The sequence below is a fragment of the Rattus norvegicus genome, chromosome 10 (assembly GCF_036323735.1).
Source record: "Rattus norvegicus strain BN/NHsdMcwi chromosome 10, GRCr8, whole genome shotgun sequence".
Lineage (NCBI taxonomy): Eukaryota > Metazoa > Chordata > Mammalia > Rodentia > Muridae > Rattus > Rattus norvegicus.
Genome location: NC_086028.1, coordinates 81,186,991 through 81,205,283, shown reverse-complemented (window position 1 = coordinate 81,205,283; position 18,293 = coordinate 81,186,991). Strand labels below are relative to the sequence as shown.

The window sequence follows — 18,293 nt, the reverse complement described above, 5'->3', positions numbered from 1 at the left end:
AATGAAAAAAGCACGGTATATAAGGTTATCTTTTTAATTGTTTTCACTTATATAAGTAAATGTTTATATGTGTGTTAGACAGAAAATACCAGTAAATATATGTCTTACTAAAGTTGTGGCCAAAGTCTGAAAGTCACTGATGTACCGTGTGCTGGGTGGAGGTGACTCCAAGTGTACTAATAAGGAAAATGTGTGACTGGGCCTGGTGGCACACACCTGTAATCTTAGCACTTGGGAGTTGGAAGCAGGAAGAAGAGGAGCTCAATGTCACCTTCAAACACACAGCAAGTAGTACACAGCCAGGACTACCTAAGCCCATGCCCCAAACAAAAGCAGCTAGGTGTGGTTGCATACCCTTTAGTGCCAGCCCTGAGGAGGCAGAGGCAGCCTGGTCTTTACAGAGAGCTTCAGGCCAATCATGGCTATTGTGAGACTTTGTCTCAAAGTTAAAATCAAACAAACAGAAAAACAAGAAAAGAAACTGTGTTGATGTCTGTGTCTAGTCGGAGATACAACAGGACTGGGAGATGACTCAACAGTTAAGAAATCTCAGCACCCTCATCAGACAGCCACCAGGAGCTCCACCCTCCAGGGCATCTGACACCCTCCTTCTGGCTTTCTAAGCACATGTGTTATGTGCACGCGCACACACACACACACACACACACACATGCATACCTACACATATACCACACATACACAGGCCACACACATACATACCATACATACACACATTCACACACCACACATACATACACAACATACCACACACATTCACACATCATATGCAATGTACACCCCCCCACACGCACGCGCTATAACAAACCTTAAAGAGAGAGAGAATAAAAAGGGCAATACTGTGATCTGTTGAGCTGTTCTGTTCTATGAGCTTTCAAAGAGAGGGAAATATGAACAATGAGGTTTCCTTCCTAGACTCTAAGCTCCCTAATTGGAATCCTGTAACAGGAACAAACAGGGTGGATGAGAGCTGGAAAGGCTTGTGACAGAGCTGGCTTATCTTCCAGTTGGTGCAGCCCTATCTCACAGGGCAAGCTTCAGGTTACAGGGACCCACATCACCTGATACCAAATTACATAATTTTAAATCTATATACCCACTGCCCTAGTGCAAAGGACGGGCCCCAGGGCCTTTTTCATTGCTGGGTGGACACTTTTGTCACCAAACACCATCCCTAGATCTCTCCTGTTTTGGAGTGAAAACAGGATCTCACTAAGTTTTCCAGGCAGGCTTTGAATGTCTGATCCTTCTGCTTCAGCCTCTCAAGTGGCTGAATTATATATAGGCCCTGGCTCCAGGCTTAGCTGATATAAGTCAGCAAATCAGCTTTTCTCCACTGGAAAGCATGTTTTGTGAGAGTGAGGGCTCCCTATATTGCCCACTGCTCACTCTCCAGGCATTCACCAGACCCACGTGCTATGACTGGTGGGGGGCTGACCCTGGCGGGGTGAGGAAAAGAGCTGCCTCCCACTGACTACATGTGATATACCTGGGTTTGCTCTTCTAGCTGGGCCACACCCAGTCCTGATCCTTTCGCCAAATACCCGTCTCACAAAGTCTGCAGCTACTGCTCAGTTGGCCAGAGCGATGCTCCTGCAGCTCAGGGGCACCATGGCAGCAGCACTCACTGTACAGATGAGATGGGGTAACTGTGGTAGGAAGCCAAGTCGCTCACATGGACCTGGTGGTGCGGGCCTGTGACCCAGGCTTTTCAGGAAGCCTGAGACAGGAGGACAGAAAGTTAAAGACCTGCCTGAGTTCCCAAGTGAGTTCAGGGCCAGGGTGGGTGCCTCAGTAAGAGCCTTTCTCAAAACACAAAGTAAGAAGAGGATGGAGGATGCAGGCCAGTGGTGCAGCTTACCTCTTGTATAAGCCCTAGACTTGGTCACTAGAGCTGGGCGGGAAGGTGGGAGACAGGAACTATGGTATCCTTGAAGCATCGGGCTGGATTTGGGGCATGGGGTAGGCACACTAGCAATAGCACTGGAGATACCAACCAATAACACAGACGTGGGTCACAGATTACTTTACACAAAATGACAACCATTAACCAAGGGGCCCTCGAAATGTCCTCTGAGCTTAAGAGAGAAATGAAGAAAAGACACATAGGAATATGGCTACTTTTCTTTTTTTACTTTGAACATTAGCATGAAGTTGGTTACCGTACACATCCAAAGGCCCAGCATGTTGGAAAAAAAAGAATCATTAAATGGCACACCTTGTACCAGAGTCTTAATAAGAATAAAATATACAATGCTACATTGAGTGGTTAAAAATACACAAAAAAGTAGTTTTAACAATCTATAAATTTTTATACTTAAAATCATGATTGAGTTGAAATAAAAAAAAGTGCATTTCCATTGCTAAAAAAATAATATTGGTATAGTTAACACAGGGAAGAAGACCGTCACAGCGGGCATCTGACAGGATGCTTGGAAGAAAGATGACTAAGGGGAGCCCGGCATCCTGGACCAGCCCAGAGCCCTCCTGGCTCCATCATGCAGCTAGCTCCCTGGGCCAAGCAACCCTCTCCCTCCTTCCCCTCCTAGTAGACTCTTCCCTGCCTATCACTCACCCTACCCCAACTGAAGGAAGGCCCTCTAATTTTCTTTACAGCATGACAGGTGCCTTCCCTCACCGAGTCCCAACTTGACCTTCAACACCCTCTACAGAGGTAAGGGAGAGACTTTCCCGTCCTAGACTAGACGCAGTCTTAGATCTTCTTATACTCCTCTGGACGAACATTCAACAGCTTTGTAAACCTAAGGCTAAGGATTCCTGGCAAGAAAACTGGACTTCCTTTAAGAAATGAGAAAGTGCAAGTGACCGCAGAACTGTGGGGACAACACCTAGCCACCTACTGCCCAACCTGGTCACAGCTTCCCTTCCACTTCTGCCTGGGCTGGAATTACAAGGAGCCCCCACTCTGTGTCTGGCATTGCTCAGGCTCTTGCTGGGGGAAGAGGGACCAGGAAGAAGTCAGTGGAGAGACCCTTCCACAGGTAAATGCTTCCTGACTCTACAAGGTAAATACTCTCAGGCTGGTGCTTTCCTGAGTGGATATCCAACTGTTCCTCTGGAGACACTGCAATGGGCACAATTGAACTTCCCAGAGAGCTGAAGAGGACCAGGAGACCAAAGATAAGCAACGGGTGCAGAGGGCCAGGCCTGGCGGGCACCTGCCTGCTCTGGGAGACCTCCCCACTCACCCTGGTGGAAGATCTGCTCTTGATGTCAGATAGCCACTTGGAGCAGACAAAGTGAAAGAGCGTATGTTCACACATACGCCAAAGGTCCCCACTGCTGTCACAGATGCCACACACAGGGCAGGCTGAGATGCAATGGGATTTGGAGGGTTGAACGGGAGGAGGTCACCTTTTAGCTCTGCATTTAGTAAACAATGGAGCCTTTATAAGGGCCAGCTTTCAGTCTCACCAATATTAACAAAGGCTTCTTGGTAACACTGCCTGACGAGCTACATGGACCTCAGACACAGGACTCCATCTCTGCTCAACTTAGTGATCCGGAAAATGTTTAGTCAAATCCAATCAGTTACCCAAGGGATAGCCCAGAAGAGACTTAAAAGCTGAGAAGAAAGTACTTTATGACCCCTTATGGCCAAAACAAGTACTGCAGAGGAAACAAAAGCCCAAAACAACCCCATCCCTCATCCCTACCCCCAACCCCCCATATTCTGGAAGATAATTCACCTGGTTTTCTGAGGCCATGTACCTAGTGATACAATTTGAGAAGTAGACACAGACATCACACTACTCCGCAAGTAATCATGCATATCTTCCAAAGCAGCCAGAGCCTCAGAACCCTTGCGAGGTATTCGTGAGACCCAGTTTCTGGCGCCCGGCTCCCTGTGTGGTAAGGCAGATGGGAGCGTCTGTGTCCATCCAGGGGGCCAGAGAGGCAGAAGCTGCTGCTGCTTTCTTTTCAGACCCATACAGGCAGGCTCTTGGTTAGATTTCCTCTGACATTAAGTAAAAACCCAGCTTCCATCCATTTTCGAACATCTCCATTTCCTATAAAACCATTTTCAAGTAATTTGTCATAGCCCAATCTCACCAGAGAAGCTCAAAAAGGATGAAAGTAACCTGGAGTCAGTGACTGGGAAACTTCTGAGGGGTAAGAACTCTGACACTTGACCAAAAGAGACACACAACAAGCAGCCATCCTCAAAGGGTATGGGTCTCCCAGTGACGGGTAAGTATGGCGCTCCCATACGATCCAAAGGCCTGGACACTGCAGAGAAAAGTAACCAATTTAAAAGCAGATCCGTCCAGGCACCCAGTTCTTAAGACTGACTCTGTAGTCAGCAATGGGCAAAGGCAGATGCGGAGAGCACTCTAGAACATGTTAATGATTTCCACAGCACACTCTACCCTGTGCAGTCTGCACTCCGCCCTCAATCTAAGCAGCCAGTGAAACATCCCAATGTCTCAACTTCTCTATTTTCAAACCAATTCTCCTAACTTGGCACTGTCCTGCCAATTAGCATCCTGTCTGTCCCCAGACAAAAAGGATGAAAACCATCACTAGCTGCCTTTTAAAGGCCCCTGCCTCATGCAGCCATCAGTCTTGGATGCCTGGGTACCAGTAACTGGAAAGAGAATATCAGTCAGAAAGCAAAACTTTGACTAAGGTCAAAATACTCAATAGTCTTCATTCGTCTACAAGGGAAAACAATCCAAATTCCTCACTGAAAGAGTTCATCTGTTTTCACCTTAGGAGGGAACAATCAACCCATTACATAGCCCAAACTTAATCTGGGATATGAAAGACCAGCCAGTTGCTGAAGCAATTTTTATCAATGAAGTGCACGTGCTACACACAGAGCACACTTCGGTTTCCTTTTTCCTCCTTTCATGTCTTTCATTTATTAGACATCACACTTTTTAAATGATGTATAAGAGGACAACTAGGAAAGAAAATAAACTGGGACTGATGAGGGGGACAGGTGGCTGAAGAGAGGGGCTGATCAAAAATCAAGACAGGGCTTTTATTAACCCCAGAGAGCACTCTTCCATTCCTAGGACTAAGCTGAAGTTATGGGGAGAACCCTGTAAGTGTTTGGGAAGGAGGATATGCACCCGGGCGGCATCAGGCAGGATAGGTACTCAGGAAGACATCAGATGAGGACAGGGTGGCCCAGAGACCCACTGGGTGACCTTAGATTTTTAAAGGAACAGCTGGTCTATGCTGAAAGACTAGAAGGTGAGGGGACAATGGCTCTAGTCCAGACGTGGTATGGGGAGGGGGGAGTAAGATACAAAGAAGCTACAAAGGTGACCCAGCAGTGAGTGACAAGGGGCAGCAAAACACAAATGTGTTCGTCATCCTCAGCCAGGTTTTAGCAAGTTTGTAGTTGAGCCCTTTGGAATAGGGTGAATTCCAATACTCACGGAGAATGAAGCAATCAGAGGTAGGATTCAGACTGGGAAAGGGTTCCAGGACATGGGCTTTTTGAAGGCACTCGAGAGCAGAGTGATTGAGACTAAAGCTGCACATGGCAGTAGGGGATCAGACGGACAGGTACTCTTGTCTCTGTGCTACAGTCATAGAAACAACTCAAGAACACTGTCCTGACACATACACCAGCCAGGAGCCCTGAGTTAACAGGGTGGAGAGAGAGACCCACTTTATAACAACATGTCCTCTGCCTAGGGAACAAGAAGGAGTTTGTTTTTAGAATCTGTAGTCTGCACAGTAGTTTTGAGTTAAACGTGTAACTTTTTGAATGTTATGGCATCTGGTTCTTTAAACCAAAGGTACTGAAGCTAGGGCTGCAGAGTCGGAGCATTTGAGGAGTCTGACTTTCCTCGGAGTCTCGGAAAAGCTGTCCTCTGAGGCAAGGTCTGACTACAAGTCTATGAAAAGGTCTAGCGAGTATAAAAGTATTCAACTGTGAAGGTGGACACACTGACGACTTTTATGGCTTCCAAAGAAAGTGTAGCGAGGATCTCTGGGCTGCTTTATCGAGGTAGTTCCAGGTTAGAAGGTCAGCATTGCTTCTCAAGATGCTACCGAGGACAGAATCAGATTAGCTAGTGAATTGTTATTGCATAATGACGCCACTATTTCTAACAGCTTATGACCTTTTATTCCTAAAAAAGAAAAAAAATGGAAAGAGAGAACTCCTGGGAAAAATTCTAAGTTGGTTTAAGTAAAGAAAAAACTTAAAAACCTGATAATTCTTTGCTCAGCTTTAGAATTTTAAGAATCCCAGAGGATGTGTTTTTAGTTGATAAAATGGTGAGATCTAACATACCCTCTCTTTTCATGACGTGCTCCACATGCGGAATAGCACCAGAATCTCTATCATGTGGAACAAAGTAACAAAAGTGGTATTTCATACAGCAGCTTAAACAGAGGGGCTCCTTTAACTGAAACAGGTTTTTTTTGTTTTGTTTTGTTTTCTTTTCTTTTTTTCGGAGCTGGGGACCGAACCCAGGGCCTTGCAGTTGCTAGGCAAGCGCTCTACCACTGAGCCAAATCCTCAACCCCAACAGGGGTTCTTTTAATGGAAGTTTTAGTTTTTCTCTCTTTAAATACAAAAACTCACCTACCACAGTATGTTTTCCTAACCAAAATCTCCAAGAGGGACTAGATCCATATATATGTACATGCACACTCATGAGTGCATGTGTGTGTGCGCGTGCGTACACACACACACACACACACACACACACACACACACACACGCCTCTGCAGTGGAAGTTCTTTCTCTGCCTTTTAGTTTCAAAATTTAAATCTTCCAGGGAAATAAAAACGAAATTAAACACATATCCACTCAACAATAATAAAACTGAAAAAGATTTTCAAGAACTTAAAAATCAAAACTTCGAAGATTTGGCCTGTGGTGAGAAGTGGTAGGGATGTGGGTTGGGGTATATGGATGTATGGGGTGTATGTGGGCTGGGGTGATGGGTGTATGGGTGTATGGGGTGTATGTGGGCTGGGGTGTATGGGTGCATGACTGGACAACTGGAAAGTCTCTGTTGAGGGACTGATTTTGAGTGTGACTAAGACAGTACCTGGAAATGATTTCCAAAGGTTTCTTTGAATGTTATTAAAGTTTTATGTGGAGACTTCCCTATTTGCAAAAAATAAGAACCAATCCAAAATAACACACAGAAAAATGAAGCCACGTGCTTTAAATGGTCCATCTTCTTTCCATTCCGGTTGACTCTAACCCAGTGTGAACCTGACTCAGTTTGAGAGCAGCAGCCTTTCAACAGGTTAGAAAGTTTGTATCTAGTGGTAAATCTATGACGAGGAAACAAAAGATGCACTGTTCAACCTCCAAAACTGTAATGCCGCCCGAAAACATCCTATGGAAGCCAGGCAGAGTGGAGAGCAGGTACCCATGAGCCCAGCACTTGGGAAGCTGAGGTGGGGGGAGTCATGGGTTTGAGGCTAACCATGGTCTACATGCACTGGGGAGTTCAACTCCAGCTTAGGTATTAAGTGAAAGACCCTTTCTCAAAAAATGAAACAAGAACCCCAACAACAACAAAATTCTGGGGTGGGCTGGTTGTGGCTCTCTCCTTTAGACCCAGCAATTGGGCTGTGAATCCAAGGCTAGCGTGGTCTACATATAAGTAAGTAATCCTTGCAACAACAAAAGCCTTTGAAGATAGTACAAAATGGCGTAATGAGAAAGCCTTGATTTCAAATGCATTGTTCTGAAATGTGGTGATGTGTTTATGAGACAACAGTACAGATACGGGCCTAGAACATCCACAGGTCTTTTCCCCTGGACAGGTAACGAGAACGGAACAGGTTCTGCAGAACTCCCAGGGCACCACAGTGCATGTGGGGGAGCACGGCACACACTGCGGCTTTAACCTTAGTAGCTAGCACAGCCAGCACGTCACCAACCCTGAGTTTGCGTCTTCGGCAGCTGAAGTGCCTACCTGTGAGGTGCGACCCTGTGGTTTCTGACTCGGAAGCATTTCTGTTATGGATCTTGTCGTGCGTGTGCCCATCATTCATACATGACACTTTTAGAGTCATTTTTTAGAGCAGACTTCTTGAATAAGGGAAGATATACTTATCCAGAAAAAGGAAAGGCATTTCTACATTGTCCCACATTTCAGTAAGAATGACATAGTGTGGTAGGACTAAGTCATTGCTTTAAATTCTTTTTTTCTGCTTCTGTTAAGGATAGCGATGCTAACTGACTTGCTACTTACTGGGTTTCCTATGTGGAGGACAGTTTCTTATGGCTATAGTCATTTGAATAAAGAAGTCAGAACTGACTACCTGAATTTCTCAATGAGTATTCATAGTATAACCTTTGAATGGGTTTAATTCAACAGCCTCAAGTCTAGAACTCAGAATCTCAGCCTCATATTATAAAATCATTAGTATAAGATAAAGTATAACCAATTAACTTAGGTACAATTTATACCTTTTCGATAAAAATATTTTAATGTTATAGGCTGAATCATGAAATATTGATATGCCAACATCAAAGTGTGGGTTTGCAGACTTCCCATAGGATGCAAAGGAGACTGTGGAGGTAAGTGGGGGGGAGGGTGACTTGTCAGTCACGACATTCAGAAAAGGAATCTATTTCCTTGTTTGCCTTGGGTAGGTGAGGGTTCTAAGAATGTATGCAAATATTAAAAATGCCATTCATTAAAATTCATGGCTAGAAACTGTAGGGAAAGCGCTTGTGTCCTGAGATGCTTTCCTGACTCAGCACACAATTTTTCCTATGTTTAGAGAAGACAAGGGCAAAACTGGAGTAAATCTAGAAATAGTAAACCAAAGAGAACTATTTAGAGTGTGACCTAACCTCGGGCCAGAGTCTGTGTGTCCCCACTGCAGAGTTAAGTAACCAGAAAAAAAGTGCGTGACGCATATCTGTGCATTTAGTATCACAGAGGGATAAGTAACAGCTAGGGTTCTGATTTAGGAACCTGAGGACAGAGAGATGAGGAGGAGAGAGGCAGAAGGCAGGGGCCATTCTCAGAACTCAGCCTCTGAGAAGAAGAACACAGAGCGTGTGGCTATGCTGTGCACACGCGTCACTTGACTGAAACTACCATGTTAGCCCTTGTCTTTGGCCTTCCATATAAACACTGCAGGGTGACCATGCTGTGCAAGCTCCCCAAATCTTGACCGAGTAAGCTGCACTGGAGAGGTGAGGGCACTGTTCCTTCCTCACTTAAGATGCTGCAGCCCCACTTCTCTGCAGAGGGCAGGCAGCAGAACTAGGGTTCCCTCTCACTACAGTTTCAATGGCAGATAACGGTCAGTTGTGGACATCCATGTTTTAGAGACTGCAGACATTTTAAAACTCAAAAGCCAACTTGTCTTCTCATCCACATTTCTCAGTCATGATCAGCAATTACGTTTGTGATTTCGGTTCACCATATCAGCTTCTTCTAACAACTCTCGGAAAACACAGGAACCTCAAAGCAAGAGGTCCAATTCATCTTCCCCTAACAGCTGAGTACAACATGGTTCCTAAGAAAATTGAGAAACAGATGTGGTCAAAGGAAATGACCTCTGCTGCTTCCTCCAGAGGGCATTCACAAACGCCATTCACATTATAAACCTGGCTAACTTTGGGTGACCCCATTCCCACTCACCGCCCCAATGAATCCACAGAGTAGCTCAAAGGGACACCAACGTTGGCTGTGTCAGTGAGCCCAACGGACTGAACGCCCAGCAGACTTTCAACTCACTAAGGACTAACTTTGTACTGAGCCTTGCTTTTGTACCTGGTCTGGTGAGCCGCTCAGATACATCCAGTCTCAGAAGCACCTTTGAGTTGTACGGATGTAAGAATACATTTGAAATAGAAGTTATTTATGCATCTTTAAGAATCACATTTTGATGATTATAAAAATTTATCTATTTTACAACATGGGTTTAGCTACACTGAAAAAATTACACAGCTTATTGAAATACATCTCATTTTAGAAACAGACTACTAAAGTCTATACAAAACCTCTAAAATAATTTCTGTAGTAAAATAAAGAGTGTGTTAAAAGAGCTACACAAAGAAGGAAACTCCCATCTTCTCTATAATGCTTGATATTGTGTGAAACAAGGCCAGCGCGACTCTGCAGCCAGCACCAAAAGCTGAAAAGAATTCATTACAATACACAGTGATACAGTTAATGCTCTGGATTAATCTCACAGCCTTCCCGATTAGTATAAAGGAAACCAGGCCCATCCCCTCTTTGAGGAGAAGACCGGGATATAAAAGCAAGCATACCTCATCCGCTGATATGAAATTATAAAATCCCACAATCACAGTATCTGAAATTTATAAAAGTCATCAGAAAATGCAAGCAAATTGGGCTTTAGTTCGGTGGTTCCCCTGGTTTCAAGGGCAGTCTTCTTACTCACTCCCTCATGTCAGTCTTGTGGTTCCCCAGGACAATGGCAGAGGCCCTGACGGAGGCCATGGAAACAGGAAGGCCCCAGAGAAGTCCGCTGCAGCCCTTCTGCCGACTCACCATGGGGACTCACCAGCTGGTGCTAATGATGCTGGGCCTGGGCTGGGCTGTTCTTCTCCGCCAGGTGCCTCAGAAAGGTGTCCTCGCTCTGGCTTCTGTGGTTTAGGGGCTCACTCTTGAAGAGAGCTGGAGGCGGGGGCAGGTGAGGCACAGGAGGGATGGGAAGGTGGTGCGAGTGGTGTGGATGCGTGTGGATGTGCAGGTGTGAGAAGGGGTGTGGGACGGGTCTTGAGGGAAGTGCACTACCCACAGGGTTCATACTGACTGCGGGGGCTGGGCTCGTGGGAGTGTTGGCCACGGCTGGAGCTGGAGCGGCTGGAGCTGAGGCCAATGGGATCTGGACCGCTGGTGGCACATTCACTGGGCTGGTCACTCGGAAGCACTTCTCCTTGTGGGCCTTCAGCATGTTGGAAAAGCGGAACCGCTGACCACACACGTCACAGGGGTAGGGCTTCTCGCCTGTGTGAGTTCTGCGGTGCCTCTTCATGTTGGGTCGACTGGTGAAGCTTTTGCCACAGATTTCACAGATAAAAGGTTTCTCTCCTGAGATGAGCACAGACAAACAGGGTTGGTGTTCCGGGTATAAAGACGGGCACCCGCCATTCATGCTCTCCCTACAGCATTCCTGTCTCCCCGACTGAGGCTTAGCAGTCGCAGTCGGCACAAATGCAACTTATAAGCTACCATGCTGGTAGGAAAAGAGGAGGAAAATTAGAGCTAGTGTGGATGCTGCAGACACGGTGTGGCCTTTGGGCACCTTGTCTTCTGTCAGTTCGCTGTGACTTCAGCTACTGCCCCTTCCCTTGCATCAGGCACTCAGTCTAGACTGCATTTCAAGACTTACTCAGGGAGCCTGGCTCCATTCCAACCACTGCATCTTCCCATTTTCTTCCTTTTTTCCTTCTGTAACTCCCATAACCAGGAGCAAATACCTCTTTACCCACACCACAGTTCAATCTCTCTTAGTCTGGAAGAAAGCTGGATCTCTTTCTTATTCTAGAAGAAAGTGGATCCCCTATTGCTTCCTTCCACAGAATCCAGAACCCTACCCTACCCACCCATAGTTCCTAAGAGTCAGATGGGGCCAGCTACCCTTTTCTGAAGGACCTTTCCTCCCTGCGACTGACACTCGTCTTTCTGGTTGACTTCTGAGCCTAGCTAGTCTCCTTTTTATCCATTTCTTCCTATCTTCTCTTTGTCTCATTTTATTTTATTTTATCTTATTTTATGACAAATTTCATTATATATCTTAGGCTTGGAACTCAAGATGTCTTACCTCAGCCTCCAGAGTGTGGGGATCACAGGTATAAACCACAAGTACCTGGTTCCTCTAATCATTTCCCCCTCCCTGTAGACAGGGTCTCATGCATCCAGAAGTGCACGGGAAATGCCTATGTACCAAAGGATGTCCTTGAACTTCTAATTCTCATGCCTCTGCCTCTCAAGTGCTGGTATTACAGGCTTGTGACACCATGCTCAGTTTTCCTTTAATTATCTTAAAAACCTCAAATATGGCCAGTAAGAAGTGGGCAAGTTCTAGCCTGAGAACCTGGGTTTGATCTCTACGGTAGGAGAGAAATGGCCTCAAAAGCTGTTCTCTGACCACCATAAATACTCCACGGTACAAGTTCACCTTCACCCCCAAATATACATTTGTAATCAACCAGTCAAACAAACAAACCCTTCAATCTGTACACTAAGTGGTTTTGGTTGTATCCATCTGAGAGAAATGCCACTGGAAACAACTGTATATAGTACAGAAATATAACTGATAACATGCAATCTATGTAAAGATAATCTACTAGTAAACTAAAACAAACGTGTTATGAAAGTATGTCCTTATCATTAGCATTGTCCACTCTGATATAAGATATGCACAGAAAATATATGGAAAGAAATACATTGTGTTGCTAAGATTACTTACAGGTAACAGGATTGCAGATGATCTGTCTGTCTGTCCTTCCCCCCACCCCACACCCCTGACAGCTTCTCACAATATAGCCTGGCTGGCCTACAACTGCATATGTAAATCAAGTTGGCCTGAAACTCACAGTGATTCCCTTGCCTCTGAGTCCTAAGTGCTGGGATTAGTGGTGTAACCCACCACACTCACACTCAGCCTTTTTTAATTATTAGTTCTTATGTGTGGGGTTTTTTCCCACATTCACACCTGGTATCCAGAGGCCAGAAGACGGTACCAGATTCTCTGGACTGTAGTCACGAATAGTCGTGAGCCAAAAGATGGGTGCTGGGAACTGAACCCGGGCTTTCTGCAAATGCATTAAGTGCTCTTAACACTGAGCCGTCTCTCCAGGTCCCATCCTTATTTTTAGTTCTTTTCTTTACTTCTGTTTTTGCTGAAATAAACATGACTTCCTTATTCAATAAAATGTTTGTGTTTTTGTTTTTGTTTTTTTTCAGGTAGGCTGGCCTGGCAATCAGCATGCAATCTGCGCTGGACTCAAACTCCCTACAGTCCTCTTGTCTTCTCCTCCTGAGTTCTAGAAAGCAGGACTGTTCCTTAGTGAAATATTTAAAAGCACGGCTGTTTGCTAACTTCTTAAGCCCCGAATCCCTGTCTTTCTATCAAGGTCAGCGTCTTCATTTGCAGCAGCCACAAGGAAGCAGCCCGAGGACGCCCTAGTCTCTGACCCACTAGTCCAGTGAGAGCATCCACGTCTCTCCCTGACTCACTGACCACGCACACGCTTCACTCACAAGCAGCATATACTGAATGTTCACTCAGCAAAACATGTTCGACTTCTAGACCTCTTTAATGGTGTCCATTCACAATCTCCGGGCTATGCGACTCGCCATAGGGAGCCCCAAGGAATAAGGATGATAACAAACCTAATGGTTCAAGCAGAACTCGTACTGCATTGATGATCTTTTGATTAAGAAGTTGAATAATTTTTCCCATGCCTTCCTTCCCTTGGTATAAACCCATCACCACCCACCTCTGACTCACTATTTTTTTGGCCCCATTGCCTAATTGTGCTTAAGTTAATGTGAAGGTTACTCTGAAGCTTAGGGCAAAATGAAATGCAACATTGCAGTCAACTACTATACCTTGCTCTGCTTTAAAGAAGAGCTGGGAAATGTGAGCTAAAGATACAGGAAGTGAAAGTTACAAGATAACCAGTACATTAATGTAACATGTACATTAACTTAAATCCGCCCATCATCTCACGTAAATCTCCTTCTTGAGCTTTAACTCCATCCTCAAACTGCTTCTTGGATATTTCCACTGAATGCCCCAGAGATCTCAAAACCAACAAAAGAAAGTTAAATCCATTGTCTTCACTAGCAAACCACTCTACTCTCTACTATTTTCTACCTAAATTGCACTATTCTAAAGGCTCTGAGACTAACTCCTAATTCATCTAACTAGTTTTACCATCTGTGTTCTTGATCCCTCAATATCCCTCCTGGAGCCAAAGCCAACTTTTAAAACACTGTGGCACACACCACATAAAACCACACCCTACTCCCTGTTCTCAAGTCTAAAGGTTTCATATGGGCTAAAAGATTCTTTATGCTGGGTTAGGGATTTAGCTCAGTGGTAGAGCGCTTGCCTAGCAAGCGCAAGGCGCTGGGTTCGGTCCCCAGCTCCGGAAAAAAAAGGAAAAAAAAAAAAAAAAAAAAAAGGTCAAGATTCTTTATGCTATAGTCTCTGTTCAAAATGCTCTTCAGCGTCATGTCTTCTACTCCTTGCCTCTCTGTACGCCCGTGACTCTTACTTCAGTGGCCTCTCATCCACACCCCCCAGCCAATCTGAGCACGAGCTTTGTGGAGCCAAGGGCTACTGCGATCCTGCTTCCCACATTAGCTTCACTCAGTAGGTTCTTCTCCCCTGCTTTTGGTTTTTTGTGACAGGGTCTCTCCATGTAGCTCTGGCTGTTCTAGAACTCACTATGCAGACCAGACTAGCCTCAAATAGATATCCACCTGCCTCTGCATCCCACATTTGGGGGATTCAAGGTGTGCACCACTATGCCCAGCCTTAGTAGGCTCTTCCATGTTTTTAATATTTACTTATTTATATGCACATGAATGATCTGTCTTCTGACACACCAGAAGAGGGCATCAGATCCATTACAGATGGCTGTGAGCCACCATGTGGTTGCTGGGAATTGAACTCAGGATCTCTGGAAAAGCAGCCGACACTCTTAACCTCTGAGCCATCTCTCCAGCCTTTTTATAAATACTTATAAATAAATTTAAAAGTCTTCTTAAATATGGATTTCTCCCCACATTTTAATGCCTCTGAAACTCGTTTACCTTATGCTCAATGGCCATTGAATTGATTTTCCATTGTTTGATTTACAACATTTCCTTAGCAGCATATGAATTGATCTTACACCTGATGGCAACCGAGCTTCAAAGAAGCACAGTGATCACCACTTAGATCGTTACATTACCATCTTCTCTAATTCTCTATCCCTGGCAATCTTCTCATACTTCAGCTTCTAATACAGAGTTTAGTTTAAGCAAACAATATTGACCAAAAGGCATGAACAGTTCTGGTCTGGGGTGGAGATGTAGCTCTGTGGTAGGAAACTTGACCAGCACATGCCAAGACCCTAAGTTCAACCCCAGGGCAGGAACAAACAAACAAAGCTGAGCTGAGCTGGAGAGATGGCTCAATGGTTAGGAGCACTGACTGCTCTTCCAGAGGTTCTGGGTCTGTAGGATGTCATACAGGCGAAGGCAGGTAAAAGATAGAACGAGGCCTGGCATTGGACGAGAAAGAAGGATGGGCGGGAGAAAAGTTTTAGAGAGAGGAGGAGACTGGAACGAGGCAGAAGAAGCAGCAGAGAACATGGAGGCCAATGTTAAGATTCCCTTCTGCACATTTACAGGTTGTTATGAATATTCTTAAGGGGTGGATGATTGCATGCATAGGTGGGCAATCATATCTTATCAATTGGATCAGAGGTTGTGTGTTATGTGTTCCTTCATGTGGTGATTTAAGTTCAAGAGTAGTGGCTGGAGACACTGGGCTGCCACAGAATTGGGATGTGTACGTCTGGCATGGTGGCAACCTGCCCTGGGAACTGGATGGGTAGAGAGATTGCTGCCAGGCTCAGGGGGAAGCCATTGGCAGTGTGATATGGGATGGAGCAGAGAGGGTGAGAGGCTTTGCTGACTGAGATGAAGATATCTATTAGATATCTTGGGGCACTGTGGTGCCAAACCTAGTGCGGGATAAAAGACAGCCAATTTTTTTTTTTTTTTTCGGAGCTGGGGACCGAACCCAGGGCCTTGCGCTTCCTAGGTAAGCGCTCTACCACTGAGCTAAATCCCCAACCCCTTAGACAGCCAATTTTTTATTATTTTACAGCTACATGGGTCCAATTCCCAGCATTCACACAGTGGCTCACAACCAGCTCTAACTCCCAGTCCAAGGGGACCCAACACCCTCTTTTGGCTTCTTCACCAGGCAAGCATATGAGGCACAAATATACATGTAGGCAAAACATTCATACATATTAAATAATAACAATAATAATAATACTCAGCCTTCCAAACTACTTGCCATTCATAAATAATAAACAAGCAGTTTGATATCACCAGGACCACGTGGCCCACATAAGAACTTCTGCTCCTAAGCTGCTGAGCAGTGGACAGATCCGAGAATCAGATTCTATGATGATGCCGACCACGTTAGTGATGGCCTACATAGTCTGTTTTATTACTTGCTACGCTAAATTGACAACAGAACCACCAAGTGTCCAGTTCAGAGTAAAGCTGCCTGGAGCAATTTACTTACTCTTTTAGCCTCAGTTTCTTCAGCAGGAAAATAAAGATAACAACCCCTACAGAGGTCACTGTGGAGTAAACACAGGCAGGGGGTTGGGGCAGCACCCACAACACAGGGACTCAGTGTGTGGCAGCCTGTGCTGCTGGATTATCACTGCTGTTATTCTGTGGCCCATGAACTTCTAAAGGGCAGAAACTGGGTCTTTGTTCATCTTTTGTCCTTATGCATGTGGTATAAGGACAATCTGCAAATATTCTGTTTTGAACTTACCCTGTGCTCAGGCTTACTAGGAACCCTGCCTGACAGTGGCCGGCTTCCCTAGGTAAGGCCTGCCTTACTTCTCTTTAACTGCAAAGAGATAACTCAATCTGTGCCAGTTCCCTCAAGAGGTGTGATCCCCACCCAAACAGACTGCGCCTATAAATGTCATTTCATCCCGCCTTTCTCTTTTCCCCTCCAAAGCTCTCTTACCTTCTACTCTCTCAGATTCTACTACAGTCATTTGTATTTAATACCATGGAACTAGAGGTCAACTGCAGTTGTACAATTCTGCTAATAAGGTTTGTTCAAACCTACCAGTCGGTTAGTTGCTTACCCAAGTTTTTGGGTTGTTTTTGTTCTGTTGAGACTCTGTGTAGCCCTGGCTGTCCTGAAACGGACTCTGTAGCCCTGGCTAGGCTTGAACCCAGAGATCTGCCTGTCTCTGCCTCCCAAGTGCCGGCATTAAAGCATGTGTATCACCACTGCCCAGCCCCCAGTTGTAATATTACAAACAATACTGAAAAGCAGAATCAAGACTGGGAGTTGGGGGTATTTCAATATGTGTGTTAAACAAGGTCTAATATACTTAATATATCAAGACCTATTGTAAATAGTAAGAAGGATGAACACAAAAGGCACAATTCAAAAAAGAAAAAAAATATCATTACTCAATAAACAAATGAAAAACATTCAATCCTATTTAGTAGTTAAAAGTGTAAATTAATACATGAGACTGTTTCCCACAAGTCGGAAAGTCTTTCCTAGCTCTTAGGCTGGAGAGCAGGGCTTTTCATGTACATGTGTAAGAATACATGAGGAGGGTGTTTTTATAATATATGCCATCAGATGTGAAAACATTCTCATCTCTTTGCCCTAATTATTAACCCCATTCCCAGAGCTTCGCCCTAAGTAAATAACTGTGGATGTGTTAACAATGTTATTCATTACAGCATTATTTTTAATAGGAAGAGGAAACAAACAGCTTAAATATCCAACAGGAAGTTGGCTAAATAAACAGAAAACATCTTTTACTTCAAAGGGCTGCTCTAAAGGTCATGCTATAGAGGTAAATGTAACGAGGGTCAGATAATGCCTGGCATAACTGTACATAAATGATAGCTACTGTTATAGCAAACTTTCAAGAAGAACTGTTACGTAGCCTAAAATTATACTATTGATAATGATATGATATATGACAAAGTAGGTTAAAAATCATGTTGTGGGGGAAGGGGCTGGAAAATGCTCAGTAGTTAAGGGCACTGGCTGCTCTTCCAGATAGCTGGGTTTGATTCCCAGTTCCACATGGTGGCTCACAAACCACTTGCAACTCCAGTCCCAGGGGATTCAATATCCTCCAAATGCACCAGACATGCCCACGGTACACACACAAACATGCAAGCAAAACAGTTATATACACGAAATTAATTAATCTAAAATTAAATGAATAAAAGCAAACTATCAAAGGGTACACGGAGCCAGATGTGCATAGGAATGAGCACGTGACCATCCTAGGGGCAGCACTTGCCTGTAGCACTGTTACAAACTGAAATGCTTGTTTTGCTTGTGATGCTGGCCATGGGAGCTGCACGTCTTAGCAATGCTGTACTGCTGGGCTACACTCTTAACCCTTGGCTGGAGAGATAACTTGGTGGCTAGGAGCACTTGGTTCTTGCTGAGAACCCAGGTTCAGTTAACAGAAATCAAATGGCAGTTTATAAATATGCTCACTTCCAGTTCCAGGTGACCTGGTGGCCTCTTCTGGC

At 44.8% G+C, this 18,293-nt stretch overlaps 1 protein-coding gene across 5 annotated transcripts in view; it reads right to left on the bottom strand.

Annotated features, from left to right (window-relative positions):
• Window positions 1-2,130: 2,130 nt before the first annotated feature.
• Window positions 2,131-18,293, bottom strand: part of Zfp652 (zinc finger protein 652) — a 79,828-nt gene continuing 63,665 nt past the window's right edge. For 4 of the 5 annotated variants that reach the window (XM_039086629.2, XM_039086628.2, XM_039086627.2 and 1 more), the window contains exon 6: window positions 2,131-11,048. In XM_039086629.2, coding sequence (XP_038942557.1) covers window positions 10,528-11,048 — 521 coding nt within the window. In that variant the 3' untranslated portion in view covers window positions 2,131-10,527. The remainder of the gene's footprint in view (window positions 11,049-18,293) is intronic. The other variant, NM_001080207.1, reaches the window with a different exon arrangement.